Genomic DNA, 18,077 nt, shown 5'->3' with positions numbered 1-18,077 from the left:
CGCTGAAGACTCCCCCAGAAATTGGCCTCCGCCCCTCTAATCAGCAGCTATGCCCCTGCCCCACCCTACAAGCATAGTGAGGTCATTTCCCAGCGGCCTAGAGGTGGCGAAGACAGTTTCTCTGGGAGATTCCAGCTTCGGGCGCCCTCTTTCGAAGCCTCAGCGGCCGGTGGACTACATTTCCCAGAAATCCATGCGTTGAGTGGCAGCGGCAACGCTCTAATGAAAATCCAGACGGGGTTATTTCCGTGAGAGCGAAGCTTATGGAGGCCTGACTTCCGGCGTTTTCGAGGTGGTCATTTTAGCGGTTCCCTGGTCAGTTCGCTGGGTGTGCAGCTCCGGAGCGATGGGCGACTGACAGAAGGCGCTAGACGAGGCCTGGACGCCCCCATACACGGGGTGACTCTAGGGCCGGGGACACCGCCCCCCGCGAGCCCAGGAGACGTAGGTGCCCGCGCCCGCCCCGCTGTCACCTCTCCACGCCGCCCAGAGACTCCGATGGCGGCGGCCACGCTGAGCGGCCCGGCCCAGGTACCTGCCCGTCCCCGGGCCTCCCCAGCCCACCCACCCACCCTCGGGCCCCGAGTGCGGGCCCTGCTCGCTGCCCGGGACGGAGAGGCGCTCGTGGGCGGGGCCCGTGTCCTGAGCGCCGGCGTGACTGCGCGTGGGGCCGGTTACGGGCGGGGGGACCCGCGCGCGCGGAGGCCGGAGGTGCGGCCGAGCCGGGGGGACTCGGGCATCCGGGAACCTGGGGCGGCCTTCCGCCCGCAGGGAGCGGAGTCTGTGTCGAGTCGCACCTGTGATGCCAGGCTGTGGAGTCGTCCCTTCCTCCTTCAGAGCCCTGGGAGCCGTGGGGAACTTTGAGGAAAAGAGAGACGATCCAAGCTGGTGTTTGAAAAGTTCCCCCGAGTCTGTTGAATAGACGAACAGACTGTAGGGGGTGATGAGGACATGGAGGCAATGGGAGATCGAGTCCTTTACTAAGGACATGCAGCCGGTGACGGAGCCAGAGGGGACCTGGCTCTGGTGCCCGCGGGGGTCCAGGGAACACCTGGGTCCCCGGAAAACCGCCGCAGGCACGTCCCTCTAAAACCGGTCTCTTCCCACAGGTTTCCATGGCTGCAGAAGTGTTTTTGCAACCCGCACAGGTAAGGGGAGGTTGCCGCGTCCCTCGGTGGTCCCAACCCACATTTTCTCCAGAGTTGTGGTGTAATGAGACTCTTCGCCTGCCATTCTCACTGCCCTCAGGGTTGGGGACCCTGGAGAATCTTAACACAGGGTCCTGAGTCTACACTAGGGGTTATATAGAGGGGTCCCACATCAGGCCGTCAGTGGAGAGAGATGTGAAAGCTTATCACAAAACAGGTACCAGTATGTGAAACTGCTTGGAGGTGAGGCTAAGCTGGTTCAGTAATTGCAGGTCTCCTTTATTTCTAGTGAGAACAAACGGGTTGAGGGGTGGTGGTGGTACATAAGTTAGGTTTGGAATGACTGCCTGTGAAATTAGGCATCTGTTGTGGAGGCAAGGAGAGGTCTGGGCCAGAGGAGGAGGTCTTAGGATCTTGTACAGGTCTTAACAGGCACCATCTGGTTGCAGAGTAGAAAACAGTGAACCCAGTGATCAATAGGGATATGAGCAGAGCGGACAGCAATGGCAGCAGCGTCTGGTGTCTACGCCGATTCGCGAATCTTGGGAGGAGGGTGGACTGTAGGTCTTTGGGCTTGAAGCCATTCCTGGTTTCGTCTGGCTCTATCCCGACAGGGCAGGGTGACCTTTGAGGACGTGGCCCTATACTTCTCCTGGGAGGAGTGGGATCTCCTTGATGAGGCTCAGAGATGCCTGTACCAGGATGTGATGCTGGAGAACTTTGCACTTACATCCTCACTGGGTAAGGCCCTCAAACCCCTCCGTGTGCCTCGTTGAGGTCTGCCTTTCTCTTCCCTAGGGGCAGCTGTGTTTCACCTCTGAAGCATGCGTACTGCTTCCCTCCCCAGTTCCTTGTATAGGTACCGTGGTTACTAGGACTGGCCTGAGTGCATGCATGCTTGTCTTCCTTCGTTACCCCAACACCTGCTGCCCCAAAGCCTCACAGGGAAGGATTTGGGACCAGTAGTCTTCAGATCAGCCTAAATGGACCCCCCTGTCTTACCCTCTCCCTCACCGGTGACCACCTTGATGTGTGGCATGCTACTGTGGCCCCTTGCTTACCTGAATTTGGTTTGTGCCTGACTGTGCCAGAACTGTAGTCACTTGTATAGCCATACTACTACAAACTGTTCTTGTAAGGTCCTCCTCCAAGATTCTTAATACTTTTATTTTATATTGTGGTAAAATATACACAACAAAAGTTTCACCATTTCCAGGAGGCATTTAGTACATTCTTTTTATGTTTTATAATTTTTTTAAATTTAAATTTTATTTTATTTTATTTTGTTATCATTCATCTACAATTACATGAAGAACATTATGTTTACTAGGCTCTCCCCTACCCCAAGTCCCCCCCCACAAACCCCATTACAGTCACTGTCCATCAGCATAGTAAGATGTTGTCTTCTCTGTGTTGCAAAGCCCTCCCCTTTACCCCATCCCCCACACTATACATGCTAATCATAATACCCCCTTTCTTCTTCCCCACACTTATCCCTCCCTACCTTCCCATCCTCCCCAGTCTCCTTCCCTTTGGTAACTGTTAGTCCATTCTTGGGTTCTGTGATTCTGCTGCTGTTTTGTTCCTTCAGTTTTTCTTTTGTTCTTATTCTCCACAGATGAGTGAAATCATTTGGTGCTTGTCTTTCTCCACCTGGCTTATTTCACTGAGCATAATAGCCTCTAGCTCCATCCGTGTGGTTGCAAATGGTAGGATTTGTTTTTTTCTTATGGCTGAATAATATTCCATTGTGTATATGTACCACATCTTCTTTATCCATTCATCTACTGATGGACACTTAGGTTGCTTCCATTTCTTGGCTATTGTAAATAGTGCTGTGATAAACATAGGGGTGCATCTGTCTTTTCAAACTGGAGTGCTGCATTCTTAGGGTAAATTTCTAGAAGTGAAATTCCTGGGTCAAATGGTAAGTCTATTTTGAGCATTTTGAGGAACCTCCATATTGCTTTCCACAGTGATTGAACTAATTTACATTCCCACCAGCAGTGTAGGAGGGTTCCCCTTTCTTCACAACCTCGACAACATTTGTTGTTGTTTGTCTTTTCAATGGTAGCCATCCTTACTGGTGTGAGGTGATATCTCATTGTGGTTTTAATTTGCATTTCTCTGATAACTAGCAATGTGGAGCATCTTTTCATGTGTCTGTTGGCCATCTGAATTTCTTCTTTGGAGAACTGTCTACTCAGCTCCTCTGCACATTTTCTATTTGGATTACTTGCTTTTTGTTTGTTGAGGTGCGTGAGCTCTTTATATATTTTGGATGTCAAGACTGTATCGGATCTATCATTTACGAATATATTCTCCCATACTGTAGGGTACCTTTTTGTTCTGTTGATGGTGTCCTTTGCTGTACAGAAGCTTTTCAGCTTAATGTAGTCCCACTTGCTCATTTTTGCTGTTGTTTTCCTTGCCCGGGGAGATATGTTCAAGAAGAGGTCACTCATGTTTATGTCTAAGAGGTTTTTGCCTATGTTTTTTTCCAAGAGTTTAATGGTTTCATGACTTACATTCAGGTCTTTGATCCATTTTGAGTTTGCCTTTGTATATGGGGTTAGACAGTGATCCAGTTTCATTCTCCTACATGTAGCTGTCCAGTTTTGCCAGCACCATCTGTTGAAGAGACTGTCATTTCGCCATTGTATGTCCATGGCTCCTTTATCAGATATTAATTGACCATATATGTTTGGGTTAATATCTGGAGTCTCTAATCTGTTCCACTGGTCTGTGGCTCTGTTCTTGTGCCAGTACCAAATTGTCTCTTGATTACTATGGCTTTGTAGTAGAGCTTGAAGTTGGGGAGTGAGATCCCCACCACTTTATGCTTCCTTCTCAGGATTGCTTTGGCTATTCGGGCTCTTTGGTGGTTCCATATGAATTTTTGAACTATTTGTTCCAGTTCGTTGAAGAATGTTGTTGGTAATTTGATAGGGACTGCATCAAATCTGTAGATTGCTTTGGGCAGGATGGCCATTTTGACAATATTAATTCTTCCTAGCCAAGAGCACGGGATGAGTTTCCATTTGTTAGTGTCCTCTTTAATTTTTCTTAAGAGTGTCTTATAGTTTTCAGGGTATAGGTCTTTCACTTCTTTGGTTAGGTTTATTCCTAGGTATTTTATTCTTTTTCATGCAATGGTGAATGGAATTGTTTTCCTGATTTCTCTTTCTGTTGGCTTATTGTTAGTGTATAGGAAAGCCACAGATTTCTGTTTGTTAATTTCGTATCCTGCAACTTTTCTGTATTCCGATATCAGTTTTAGTCATTTTGGAGTGTTGTCTTTAGGGTTTTTTATGTACAATATCATGTCATCTGCAAATAGTGACAGTTTAACTTCTTTACCAATCTGGATTCCTTGTATTTCTTTGTTTTGTCTGATTGCCATGGCTAGGACCTCCAGTACTATGTTAAATAACAGTGGGGAGAGTGGGCATCCCTGTCTGGTTCCCGATCTCAGAGGAAAAGCTTTCAGCTTCTTGCTGTTCAGTATGATGTTGGCTATGGGTTTGTCATATATGGCCTTTATTATGTTGAGGTACTTGCCCTCTATACCCATTTTACTGAGAGTTTTTATCATGAATGGATGTTGAATTTTGTCGAATGCTTTTTCAGCATCTATGGAGATGATCATGTGGTTTTTGTCTTTCTTTTTGTTGATGTGGTGGATGATGTTGATGGATTTTTGGATGTTGTGCCATCCTTGCATCCCTGGGATGAATCCTACTTGGTCATGGTGTATGACCCTTTTGATATATTTTTGAATTCGGTTTACTAATACTTTATTGAGTACTTTTGCACCTACGTTCATCAGGGATATTGGTCTGTAATTTTCTTTTTTGGTGAGGTCTTTGCCTGGTTTTGTATTAGGGTGATGTTGGCTTGATAGAATGAGTTTGGGAGTATTCCCTCCTCTTCAATTTTTTGGAAAACTTTAAGGAGAATGGGTATTATATCTTCTCACTTTGTCTGATAAAATTCCAAGGTAAATCCATCTGGCCCGGGTATTTTTTTCTTGGGTAGTTTTTTGATTACCACTTCATTTTCTTTGCTGGTAATTGGTTTGTTTAGATTTTGTGTGTCTTCCTTGGTTTGTTTGGGAAGGTTGTATTTTTCCAGGAAGTTGTCCATTTCTTCTAGGTTTTCCAGCTTGTTAGCATATAGGTTTCGTAGTAGTCTCTAATAATTCTTTGTATTTCTGTGGGGTCTGTCGTGATGTTTCCTTTCTCATTTCTGATTCTGTTGATGTGTGTTGATTCTCTTTTTCTCTTATCTATTAGAGATAGAGAGGCTAGAGGCTTATCTATTTTGTTTATTTTCTCAAAGAACCAGCTCTTGGTTTCATTGATTTTTTCTATTGTTTTATTCTCAATTTTATTTATTTCTTTGATCTTTATCATGTCCCTCTGTCTGCTGACCTTAGGTCTCATTTGTTCTTCTTTTTCCAATTTTGATGATTGTGACATTAGACTATTCATTTGGGTTTGTTCTTCCTTCTTTAAATATGCCTGGATTGCTATATACTTTCCTCTTAAGACTGCTTTTGCTGCGTCCCACAGAAGATGGGGCTTTGTGTTGTTGTCATTTATTTCCATATATTGCTGGATCTCCATTTTAATTTGGTCATTGATCCCTTGACTATTTAGAAGCATGTTGTTAAGCCTCCATGTGTTTGTGAGCCTTTTTGCTTTCTTTGTACAATTTATCTCTAGTTTTATACCTTTGTGGTCTGAAAAGTTGGTTGGTAGGATTTCAGTCTTTTTGAATTTACTGAGGCTCTTTTTGTGGCCTAGTATGTGGTCTATTCAGGAGAATATTCCATGTGCACTTAAGAAGAATGTGTATCCTGTTGCTTTTGGATGTAGAGTTCTATCGATGTGTATTACATCCATCTGTTCTAGTGTGTTGTTCAGTGCCTGTGTCCTTACTTATTTTCTGTCTGGTGGATCTGTCCTTTGGAGTGAATGGTGTGTTGAAGTCTCCTAAAATGAATGCATTGCAGTCTATTTCCTCCTTTAGTTCTGTTAGTATTTGTTTCACATATGTTGGTGCTCCTGTATTGGGTGCATATATGTTTATAATGGTTATATCCTCTTGTTGGACTGAGCCCTTTATCATTATGTAATGTCCTTCTTTATCTCTTCTTACTTTCTTTGTTTTGAAGTCTGTTTTGTCTGATACTAGTACTGCAACACCTGCTTTTTTGTCCCTGTTGTTTGCATGAAATATCTTTTTCCGTCCCTTGACTTTTAGTCTGTGCATGTCTTTGGGTTTGAGGTGAGTCTCTTGTAAGCAGCATATAGATGGGACTTGCTTTTTTATCCATTCTATTACTGTGTGTCTTTTGATTGGTGCATTCAGTCCATTTACATTTAGGGTGATTATCGATAGGTATGTACTTATTGCCATTTCAGGCTTTAGATTCGTGGTTTCCAAAGGTTCCAGATTACTTTCCTTACTATCTAAGAGTCTAAGTTAACTCACTTAGTATGCTGTTACAAACACAATCTAAAGGTTCTTTTCTATTTCTCCTCCTTTTTCTTCCTCCTTCATTCTTTATATATTAGGTATCAAATTCTGTACTTTTTGTCTATCCCTTGATTGACTTTGGGGATAGTCAGTTTAATTTTGCATTTTCCTCACAATCAGCTGCTCCACCCTCCCTACCATGATTTTACTACCTCTGGTGACAGCTGTCCAAACCTAGGAACACTTCCATCTATAGCAGTCCCTCCAAAATAGACTGCAGAGATGGTCTGTGGGAGGTAAACTCTCTCAGCTTTTGCTTATCTGGAAATTGTTTAATCCCTCCTTCAAGTTTAAATGATAATCTTGCTGGATAAAGTAATCTTGGTTCCAGGCCCTTCTGCTTCATGGCATTAAATACATCATGCCCCTCCCTTCTGGCCTGTAAGGTTTCTGCTGAGAAGTCTGATGTTAGTCTGATGGGCTTTCCTTTGTATGGGATCTTATTTCTGCCTCTGGCTGCTTTTAACAGTCTGTCCTTATCCTTGATCTTTCCCATTTTAATTACTATGTGTCTTGCTGTTGTCTTCCTTGGGTCCCTTGTGTTGGGAGATCTGTGGATCTCCATGGCCTGAGAGACTATCTCCTTCACCAGATTGGGGAAGTTTTTGGCAACTACCTCCTCAAAGACACTTTCTATCCCTTTCTCTCTCTCACTTCTTCTTCTGGTATCCCTATAATGCGAATATTGTTCCGCTTGGATTGGTCACACAGTTCTCTCAATATTCTTTCATTTTTAGAGATCCTTTTTCTCTCTGTGCTTCAGCTTCTTTGTATTCCTCTTCTCTAATTTCTGTTTCGTTTATTGTCTCCTCCACTGTATCCAACCTGCTTTTAATACCTTCCATCAAGTTATTTAACAATTGGATCTCTGACCTGAATTCATTCCTGAGTTCTTGGATGTCTTTCCGTACCTCCTTTAGGATGTTGTTGATTTTTATTTTGAACTCCCTTTCAGGTAGAGTCACAAGGTCCATATCATTTAAATCTTTCTCGGGAGTTGTATTAACAATTTTACTCTGGACAAGGTTCCTTTGGCGTTTCATGTTTGTATATGGTGCCCTCTAGTGTCCAGAAGTTCTATTCTGGAGCTGCTCAGCCCCTGAAGCAATGTCGGGGGTCACAGGGGAGCGGTACTGGGGGAAGGAAAGGGCTGTTCCCCACCTCCTGGCTGCTGTGCCTGTCTCCACTGCCTGAGCCAGTGGGTCGGTCACACAGGTATAAGTTTTTGTCCCAGAGCAGCCAGATATGGATCCCTGCTTTCCACAAGCAGCCAGAATCCCAGTCTCCCCAGGAACTCTGCCTGTATTAACTTTCCAACCTGGTAATCATGCGAGTCTCATGAAAGCACCATGAAATGTAGGTTTGTGTTCCCAGAGCAGATCTCCGGAGCTAGGTATTCAGCAGTCCCAGGCTTTCCATTCCCTCCCTGCTCCGTTTGTCTTCCTCCCGCCAGTGAGCTGGGGTGGGCGAGGGGCTTGGGACCCGCGGAGCCACAGCTCCGGTATGTTACCCCATTCGGTGAGGTCTGCTCTTTTCTCCAGATGTGTGCAGTCTGATACCGTCCTCTTTCCTGTTGCTTTCTCAGTATTAGTTGCGCCAATTAAATTTTCTAATTGTATCCAGTTTTAGGAGGAAGCCTCTGTCTCTCCTATTACACCGCCATCTTTAATCCCATTTAGTACATTCTTATTGTTGTGCAACCATCAATCATATATCCATAGAATTTTTCATCTTGCAAACTGAAACTCTGTACCTGTTAAATCACAACTCCCCCGTCCACTGGTGAGGACTGTTCTGCTTTCTGTATCTGTGAATTTGACTACTCTAAGCATATCGTATGAGTAGAATCATATGGCAGTTGTCTTTTTGTGTCTGCCTTATTTCATAATCTCTTAGCATAGTATCTTAATAACTTAGTATAATATATTAAAGTTTCATCTATGTTTTAGCATATATCAGAACTTCCTTCCTTTTTAAGACTGAATAATATTCTTTTGTATGTATGGATCACATTCTGTTTATCCATTTCTCCATCAGGACACTTGGCTTGGCTCTTGTGAGTAATGCTCTTAAACATGGTGTGCAAATATCTTTTAGTGTTCCTGGTTCAGTTCTTCTGAGTGTATATCCAGAACTGGAATTACTAAATAATATGATAACTCTATTTCTGATTTTTTGAGGAACCACCATACTGTTTTCCATAGCAGCTTTGCCATTTTTTATATCCCTACAAGCAGTACATGAAGTTCCAGGTTCTCCTATCCTGGACAACACTTGTTTCTTCTTTTTTGATAATAGCCATCCTAGTGGGAGTAAGTCGTATCTCTTTGTGGTTCTGATTTTCATTTCTGTCAAAATTAGTGATGTTGAACATTTTTTCATATGCTTATTGACCATTTGTACATCTTTTTTGGAAAAATGTGTATTCAAGTCTTTTGCCAATTTTGAACCAAATTTTTTTGTTGTTGAGTTTATGTAGACATCCCAGCAATTAACTTTGCTGTAGTTTAGTTCCTGCTTAAAGCTTGATTTATAACCAAAACTAATGTAAGAGAAAAGTACAATATGTTTATTGCTTAAGTTTCATTAATAGCCAAAACCAACCCAATAGAAAGAGCAAACTGTTAATTCCTGGAATCTGGTGTGACTCATGAGCAGTGTGCAGCAGGAGCTGCAAACGGTTCCTGTGATCCTCTGCAGCAAACCCAGACGAGGAACATGCTGTGAAACTCACTAACCGGATGACTTGACTTGACAAAATAGGAATATGAAAAACATACCTAGTTCGCAGTTGGTTGATTCATTGAGAAAGTACATTCAGTAATTATTAACCAATGATTGTTTCACTGCTTTCTGTAACCTAATAAAGATGCGGGGGCACACTGACTCGTTGCTTAGTCTCCAAGGAAGTCTAGGCCCCCGGCATTCAACCTCATTCTGACTCGGTCTCTCATTTTCGTGGTCCCCGACTGCAACAAGTTTACAGTTCTGTGTGCATTCTGGATATTAATCCCTAATCAGGTAATGTACTTTGCAAATATTTCTTCCTTTCTGCGGGTTGCCTTTTCACTGTATTCACAGTGTCCTTTGATATATGAAAGGTGTTCATTTTGATGAAGTCCAGCTCTTTGCTGCTTGTACCTTTGATGTAATTTCCAAGGACTCTGCCAAATACAGTGTCATGAGGCTTTCCCTCTATGTTTTCTTCTAAGAATGTTACAGTTGTAGCTATTAAGTTTAGGTCTTTGATCCATTTTTAGTTAATTTTTATATATGGTGTCCGGTTAGAATCCAACTTCACTTTTTTGTATGTGGACGTCCAGTTTTCCCCCCGTGATGTGTTTAAAAGTCTGTCCCTTCCCCATTGATGATCTGGGTCTTCTTGTGGAAAACCATTTGACCATATATGCAAGAGTTTATTTCTGAGCTCTTTATTCTATTCTTTGGTCTGTTTGTGTCTTTATGCCAGTGTCACGCTGTTTTGATTACTGTAGCTTTGCAGTAAAATTTGAAATTAAGAAGTGTGACTCTTCTTCTGTCTTTTCAAGAGTGTTTTGGCCATTTGGTGTTCTTGGAGATTCCATATGAATTCTATGATGAATTTTTCTATTACTGCAAAAAACAGGATTTTGATAGGGATTGGGTTGAATCTGTAGATGGCTTTGGGTAGTATTGACATCTTAATAATATTGTCTTTTGATCCGTGAACAATAGATGCCTTTCCATTTATTGTCTGCTTTAATTCCTTTCAGCTGTGTATAGTAGTTTTTAGTGTAACGGTGTTTTACTTCCTTGGTTAATTTCTAAGTATTTTATTCTTTGGTACTATTTAAGTGGAACTGTTTTCTGTTTTCTTAGTTACTTTTTTAGATTGCTCATTATTGGTATATAGAAATACAACTGAAATTTTTTGTGCTCTTTTTGTATCCTGTTACTTTGCTGAATTCATTTATTCTAAGCATCTCACATGCGATGTTTTTTGGGGGAATCTTTAGGATTTTTCTATGTATAATGTTTTACTGATGAGGAGGGACTTATGTAATTTTGCTATTTGTTTTCTATCTGCTTTACAGCTTTTTTGTCCCTAATTTCCTACATTGTTGTCTTCTGTGTTCAGTTGAATTTTTTTTTTTTTGTAGTGGAATGTTATAATTCCTTTCTTGTTTCCTTTGTGTACTTTTTGGAACTCCTTTTTTTTTTGTAGTTACCAGAAGGTTACATTTAACATGGTAAAATTATATCATGCAATTAGAATTTATGTTGGCTTAGATTCAGTAATACAGATTTTTTTTAAACTCCTATACAGCTGTGTACCCTCCGCCCCTTTCAGCTATTGGTGTCACACAGGTACATCTTTATATGTTGTGTGTCCAAAAAGACCAATAATTATTAATTATACATTAATATGTTAATGTAGAAAACAAAAAGTAGAGTTATAAACTAGTTACAATAGAACTAGCTTTTAAGTTGTCTTCGTATTTAACTTTATCAGAGATCTTTCATCATATGTTACACAGTTACTTCAAGTAACTGTCTAGTGTCCTTTCACTTTAAGCTGAAGGACCCCCTTTACCATTTCTTGCACATAGTACTAGATGTACTATTCACACATCTAGTAGTAAAAAACTCCCTCAGCTCTTACTTATCTGCAATGTCATAATTTTTCCCTCATTTTTGAAGGATAGTTTTGCTTGTTATAGGATTCTTAGTTTACAGGGGTTTTTTCCTTCAAGAATTTGAATGTAGCAACTGGCTGCCTTCTGGCCTCTTTGGATTCTGGTGAGGAATCTGCTGATAATCTTATTGGAGATCGCTTGTATGTCATGAGTTGCTTCTGTCTTGCTGCTTTCAAGATTCTCTCTTTGCCTTGGCTTTTAACACTTTGATTATAATGTGCCACAGTGTGGGTCTCTGAGTTTATCCTGCTTGGAGTTAGTTGAGCTTCTTAGATGTTAATTTTCATATCATTAATCAAATTTTGGGGAGTTCCGGGGCATTTTTTTCTTCAAATAAGCTCTCTACCCTTTTGTTCTCTCTTCTTCTGGACCAATACATAACATACATTGGTCTTTGTGGAGTCCCAAAGATTCTCATGTTCTGCTCACTTTTCAATGTTTTCCTTTTCTGTTCCTTACATTTGGTATCTTCAAGTTCACTGATTGTTTCTTCTGCCTGCTCAAATCTGTTTTTGAATCTCTCGACTGGTTCTTTCATTTAATTATACTTCTCAGCTCCAATTTTCTTTTTGATTCTCCATTTCTTATCTTTTTATTATTTCTGTTCTGCTCATGCAGTATTTTCTTGACTTTGTCCACATTTTCTTTGAACTCTTTTGAACATCTTTTAGACATTTGTTTTAAAGTCTTTGTCTAAAAAGTAAACTGTTCTTTCTCAAGGACAGTTTCTCTTGGTTTGTTTTTTTTTTTCCTTAGAATGGGCCATAGTTTCCAGTTGCTTTGTATTTCCTGTCATTTTTATTGGTGAAAAACTAGATATTGTGTCTTACAATGTAGTAACTCAAGAAAGCCACTTCCACCTCACCAGGGTTTGCTGCTGGGTTTTGTTTGTTATTTGTTATATAATCAATGGTTGTAGGGTGTCTCTGTACCAGATATCAGTCTAAGGTGTAAACATAAGGTCTTCTCAGGCTTTTCCTGAGCCTGCACCTTTCCCTAGGCATGCAAAGGCTTTCTAGATTACCCCAAAGATGTGATTGATTATTAGTGTGCTGGTCCATGGATTTCTGTCTCCCAAAAGGGAAGTAAGAGAAATATGAAGAGAAGAGGTGGAAGGAATAGAACCTGCCCTTTAAATCCTCTCTGAAATCACTTTAGTCACTGGCATAGAGCTTTGCAAATATGACTACCCATCTCTGTGTCATACCTCCACCACTGGAAAGAGCAATCAGAGCGCAGATCCATGATATTTGGAAGGCAGGGTCCTTATTGTCCACCCTGGCTTCAGCAAGCTGCTCCAGGAACTATGCACAGCTGCCTGGTCTGGGATTCAATTGGAGTTGGGAGACAGACAATCCATACCATGCTAAGAGCTGAAATTGGTCAAAATTAAATAGTTTAGCATGTTGCAAGCCTTCAGTAGATAGTAGATAATAGACTTGTAAAATAGCTACACTGATTTTGCCAGTCTAGTTGTTGTCTAGGTTGGGAGACAGATTCTTGGTGCTTACTATGCTGTCTGCCCTCTAGCTGTGCCTGGAGGTACTTTTTGTATAATTTAAATATTTTGCCTGTGAGCTATTGTGTGCTGAGTTGTTCTGGTATTTGCCCACTGACCTGCCCTGTCTTTCCCTTAAAATCTAGATCGCCCAGGTCCTGTGCAGTTCAGTGGGGCTCGGGCAAGAGTCCTTTGTGCTTCGCAGGCTGGACCTGATTCCAGTCCAAACAAGGTGGGCTCAGAGTGTGCCCGGGTGAATGGCAGCTGGGGAGGGCATGATGTCAGGGCTTTATTCAAGTCGTACTGGGAACCTATCCTATTTGACTTTTTGTTTAAGTATTTTGGTGCCGTTGCCAGTGGCCACACTTCACTTCTACCTTCCCCTTTCAATCCTTGACACTTTGCTGACTTGTCATTTTTTTTCCTAACTCTAGCCCAGGACTAGTCTCCACCTCCCTGAACTGCTTCTCTCAGTCCTCACACTGTCCTCTATACAATGATTTCCAGCATTGTTGTATCCTAAAGTGTGTGCATATCTTTTAATAACCTTTGAAAACCAGTCACTTTGTTCCAGTCAGATTTTCCTGGTCCTGGACAGAGACTTCTTCACAGCTTCACATGTCACCAACAGATATAATTGTGCTAAAAGCCATTGACAGAAGAATGAGTTGTAGAACATGCTTTCCTCTCTGGGCCACATCCTTATATCCTGTGCCTGGTGAGACCTTCCCAATTCTGTAACCTTTTGGACTCAGGAGTACACAGCAGCTGTTTCCTTAGTCTGACCCCAACTTCTTTTTCCTCAAAACAGCCTCATAGGCTGGTACTTCCCGGTGTCAGATGTACATTTGGTATGGTTTTACCCTCTTCCAGTAAAGTCAACATGTACTTCACTGTTGCTTTCAGGTTGTCAGCAAGGAGCGGAAGATGGGGATGCACCTTCTGAGGACAGCATTTCTGCAGAAGGAGGTTCACAGATGAGGATTCTTAAGACAGGTTCATCTCCCCAGAGGGCCCAGCCCTCTGAGACATGTGGCCCAATCTTGAGAAACATTTTGCACAGGGCTGAACACCGTGGAACACACCTTAGGCAGAAACCATATACATGTGGGAAACAATTCTATTTCACTGCCAGTCTTCAACAGTACCAGGGGCAGCACATTGGAGAGAGACCCTTCCAAAGTTATGTGAACAGAGCCTCATTTATAAAGAGCTGCACAGTCCATGTGTCAGGGAAGCCCTTTACCTGTGAGGAGATAAGGAAGGACTTCTTATCCAGTGTGGGATTTCTCCATCAACATGTCGCTCATATCAGGGAGAAGCCAAACAATGGTAATGAGTATGAAGCTCTCTTTCACAGTGGAAAAGGTCATCACAACTGGAGAGAATGCAAGACAGCCTTCAGCTGCACAGACACATTTGTTCAGGACCAGAGAGTCCTTCCTAGAGAAGGACTTTATGAGTGTGGCAAATGTGGAAAAGCCTGCACACGAAGATGTAACCTCATTCAGCACCAGAAAGTCCACACTGGAGAAAGGCCTTACAAATGCAGTGAATGTGGGAAATTCTTTACCTATTACTCCAGTTTCATTATACATCGGAGAGTTCACACTGGAGAAAGGCCATATGAGTGCACTGAATGTGGGAAATCCTTTAGCCAAAGCTATAGCCTCAATAGCCACAGGAAAGTTCACACTGGAGAAAAGCCTTATGAGTGCAGAGAATGTGGAAAATCTTTTAGCCAAAGGTCCAACCTCATTCAACATCAGAGAGTTCACACTGGAGAAAGGCCTTATGAGTGCAGTGAATGTGGGAAATCCTTTAGCCAAAACTTTAGCCTCATTTATCACCGGCGAGTTCACACTGGAGAAAGGCCTCATCAGTGCAGTGAATGTGGAAAATCCTTTAGCCGGAGCTCCAGCCTCATTCACCACAAGAGACTTCACACTGGAGAAAGACCTTATGAGTGCAGTAAGTGTGGAAAATCCTTTAAGCAGAGCTCCAGCTTCAGCTCACATCGGAAAGTCCACACGGGAGAAAGGCCTTATGAGTGTGGGGAATGTGGAAAATCCTTTAGCCATAGTTCCAACCTCAAGAACCACTGGAGAGTTCACACTGGAGAAAGGCCTATTGAGTGCAGTGAATGTGGAAAGTCCTTTAGCTGCAAATCTAACCTCGTTAAACACCTGAGAGTTCATACTGGAGAAAGGCCTTATGAGTGTGGGGAATGTGGAAAATCCTTTAGCCAAAGCTCCAGCCTCATTCAGCACCGGAGAGTTCACACTGGAAAAAGGCCTCATGAGTGTGGTGAATGTGGGAAATCTCTTAGCTGCAAATCTGACCTTATTCTACACCAGAGATTTCATACTAGTGAAAGGCCTTAGATGTACGGGGATATGTGATTTTCTTAAATTATGACACTGAAGGATAGAATTTGTGAGGGAGCCATCTACCTGAATGTGAGCCCATACATCTGAAAACCCACAGTGGGGAGATTCCCCTTAAGTTCCAGGTATGTGGGAATCATTAAGGAGCTGTGTTATACCTTCTAACCTTCCCAGGGTCCTTGCCAGATTTAAATCGCCACCAGTTTCTCTGGCTGAGTTTACTGCATCTCTGCTACACAGTGTACATCAGCTACCGCCCCAACATGCTCAGGGATACTGACCTCTTTCCCCTCCCCATTTGCTGGAGGTAATCTTGACTGGTCTTAGCTCTTATAAGGTCCTCATTCCCTTCTCTATAAGTTAGGGTATGGACCTGACCCAGAGGACCCAGTCTGAGTTCTGGGGATTTGCCAAGAACTGCATTCACAAAGGTATGTTCATTTCATGTGACACTTATCTTGGATTTTCCCACCCTCCAGGTCAACCTAAGAACTTCCTGCCACATATTGCTTTGGATTTTACAGTAATAAAGGCATTATTGTCTAAGTCACCTTTGATCTTCAGGTTCTCTTCACTAGGTGAGGTGATTTGAAAACAGCTGGGGTCTCTTGTCAGGCATTGAGTGAGCAGCTTTCATGGGGGTCCCTATGTTCTGTGTGCCTCAGAGACAACAGTATGATGGAATAATGTAACTCTCTTTCCAGTTTTGGCCTAGTTTATGTTGTTGCCCAAGGTCTCCTAGGAAAGAGTACAGGGTCTTGCCATAATTTGTGGACTGGGTGCCAGGACTTTTTGGTGGACTCAGCACCCTGGGGAGTAAGGAATCTGTGACAACCTCCAGTGCTTTTAGGAACAACATGAATATTTTTCTTGTTTACAGTGGGTATCACATAATGTTCAGCCGTGTTGAGGGGAAATCTCTACTCCAGGTCTGGCAAAGGGGTCATATGCACTGATAGCCAGAATTCATTAGACTGGTGTCACTGTAAAAAGGGCCCTGGCAGAACCAAAATGGGTACAGTACCACTGGAATGGGGGAGACTGCAGCAAAGTAGCTGGAATGTTTCTCTTCTACAATTACATTAACAAATGCTCCACAGTGACTGATTTGTCAGTGTACACAGATATTCTCAGTAACTCCAGGCAGGTGTATCTTTTGTAACTGAGGCCATTGTCAAATAAAATAAGCTTCCCATAACCTTTCTGGTATGTCACCTAAAGACTTTCTGCACAGAAAGCAAACATACAAAGTAGATCCCTTAGTCCAGCATTGTGGCCCTGTGACCCAACCCCAGTCCTGTGACTCAGGTGGAACAGACGCCATTGCTGTCAACATCTGCTGCCACTTAGGAAAGGCTGCTTGCTCCTCAAGGGTTATGGGGAAAGAGAGTCAATATAAGGTCGCCAAACCTGATTTTCTAGAGAGAGTGGGAAATCTAAATTTTTTTCTTTTTTTTAACTATTCTGTAAAACTTTATTCAGGTATAGTTGATAATGACCTGTTTGAAATGTACAATTTGTTTTGACATACATATAAACCCACAAAACCTCATAATAATCATGATAATGAACATGTCCAGCACCCCTAATTTGCCTCATGTCATTTAATAATGCCTTTTCCCTCTCCAGCAACCATTCCTTTACCTTCATGTATGTAATAGTTTGTATTTTCTAGAATTTTGTATGACTTTATTCGTGAAATGTTTTTTTCTGGTTTCATTCATAGTTTGTAGTAACAGATTCTCCAATGATGATTATATACATAGCATTCTTTTTATTGATGAATAGTGTCTTTTATGAATGTACCATTTGTTTATACACTCATCTGTTATGTCCATTTATATAACTTCCAGTTTCAGCTATTGCAAATAAAACTACTACATTTGTGTGTAATTCTTTATATGTTGTATGTATATTTCACTTGTGTTAGTAACTCAAAGTATAATGCTTGAGTCATATGATAGGTAAATGTTTGACTTACTAAGAAACTGCCAAACTGTGATCTAAAATAGTTTGCATTTGCATACCCACCAGGAGTGTGTGAGTTCCAGTTCTGCATTCTTGCTGATGGTTGGTATGGTCAGTCTTTTGAATTTGCCCTTTTAATAAGCAGTAATTTTAGTTGCCTTTCCATTAAGGATTCAGGATGTTGAGTTTTTTTCATGTGTTTGCCATCTATATATCTTCTTGGTAAAATGTCTGTTAATATCTTTTGCCTATTTGTGGCTATTTCCCTTTCATTAACAAATAAAAGCTAATTTTTGTTCCTCAGGTTTTTTTGTGCTATGTACAATGTAATGACCACATATTCCATACACTTTTAAGATTACTCTGCATTATTCACATATTCTCCATTGTTCATCAGTCTAGTCTTTCAGTTTTATAATTAAGTCCTAGTTTGTAGTGTGTTAGAAAAAGCATAAAACCTAATGTAATTTATTCCCACCAGGAGTTTTAAACATTTTAAAGGAAAGGTTTTAACAAAGGGCCACATGGTGGAAAATATGCCAGGAAGCTGCTCTGGCTGAGAATCGGGGTGGGGGCCTGGGGGACCGGTAAGGACCTGGCTATACCTGTTTTTGTTTTTTAAACGTACCAATGAAATTAAGACAAATGCAAGAGAAGGCCCAATGTGGGTATAACTGGTTCAGGTGACATCGGGGACTCAGCCAATGTGGACCCAGGGGAGGGACTCGCGTTCCTGGGAATAAATTACTTGGCTCCAGCAGCCTCAGGGGTGCCTGCCCACCAGACACCCGACCATGCAAGGCCGTCGTTAAAGCCTCGCTCCGCTGCCCTCTTTGTCTCCGTGTCCACTTACTGG

At 42.2% G+C, this 18,077-nt stretch overlaps 1 protein-coding gene across 5 annotated transcripts; it reads left to right on the top strand.

Moving 5' to 3' along the window:
- Positions 1–399: 399 nt before the first annotated feature.
- ZNF211 (zinc finger protein 211) lies at positions 400–17,524 on the top strand. 5 transcript variants are annotated; one of them, XM_073226032.1, is made up of 5 exons: positions 400–531; positions 1,110–1,148; positions 1,763–1,889; positions 13,013–13,098; positions 13,773–14,061. In XM_073226032.1, the coding sequence occupies exons 1-5, from the start codon at positions 499–501 to the stop codon at positions 13,845–13,847; spliced, it is 360 nt and encodes a 119-aa protein (XP_073082133.1). In that variant the 5' UTR covers positions 400–498; the 3' UTR covers positions 13,848–14,061. The 5 variants fall into 5 exon arrangements, with proteins under 5 accessions (XP_073082133.1, XP_036848905.2, XP_073082132.1 ...); XM_036993010.2 differs by lacking the exon at positions 13,013–13,098 and having other exon boundaries at positions 13,773–17,524; XM_073226031.1 differs by lacking the exons at positions 1,763–1,889; positions 13,013–13,098 and having other exon boundaries at positions 440–531; positions 13,773–17,524.
- Positions 17,525–18,077: the final 553 nt, after the last annotated feature.

Source organism: Manis javanica, chromosome 17 (assembly GCF_040802235.1).
Source record: "Manis javanica isolate MJ-LG chromosome 17, MJ_LKY, whole genome shotgun sequence".
In the NCBI taxonomy this organism is placed as follows: domain Eukaryota; kingdom Metazoa; phylum Chordata; class Mammalia; order Pholidota; family Manidae; genus Manis; species Manis javanica.
The sequence above is the reverse complement of the archived record's forward strand: the minus strand, read 5'-3'. Positions and strand labels throughout refer to the sequence as shown.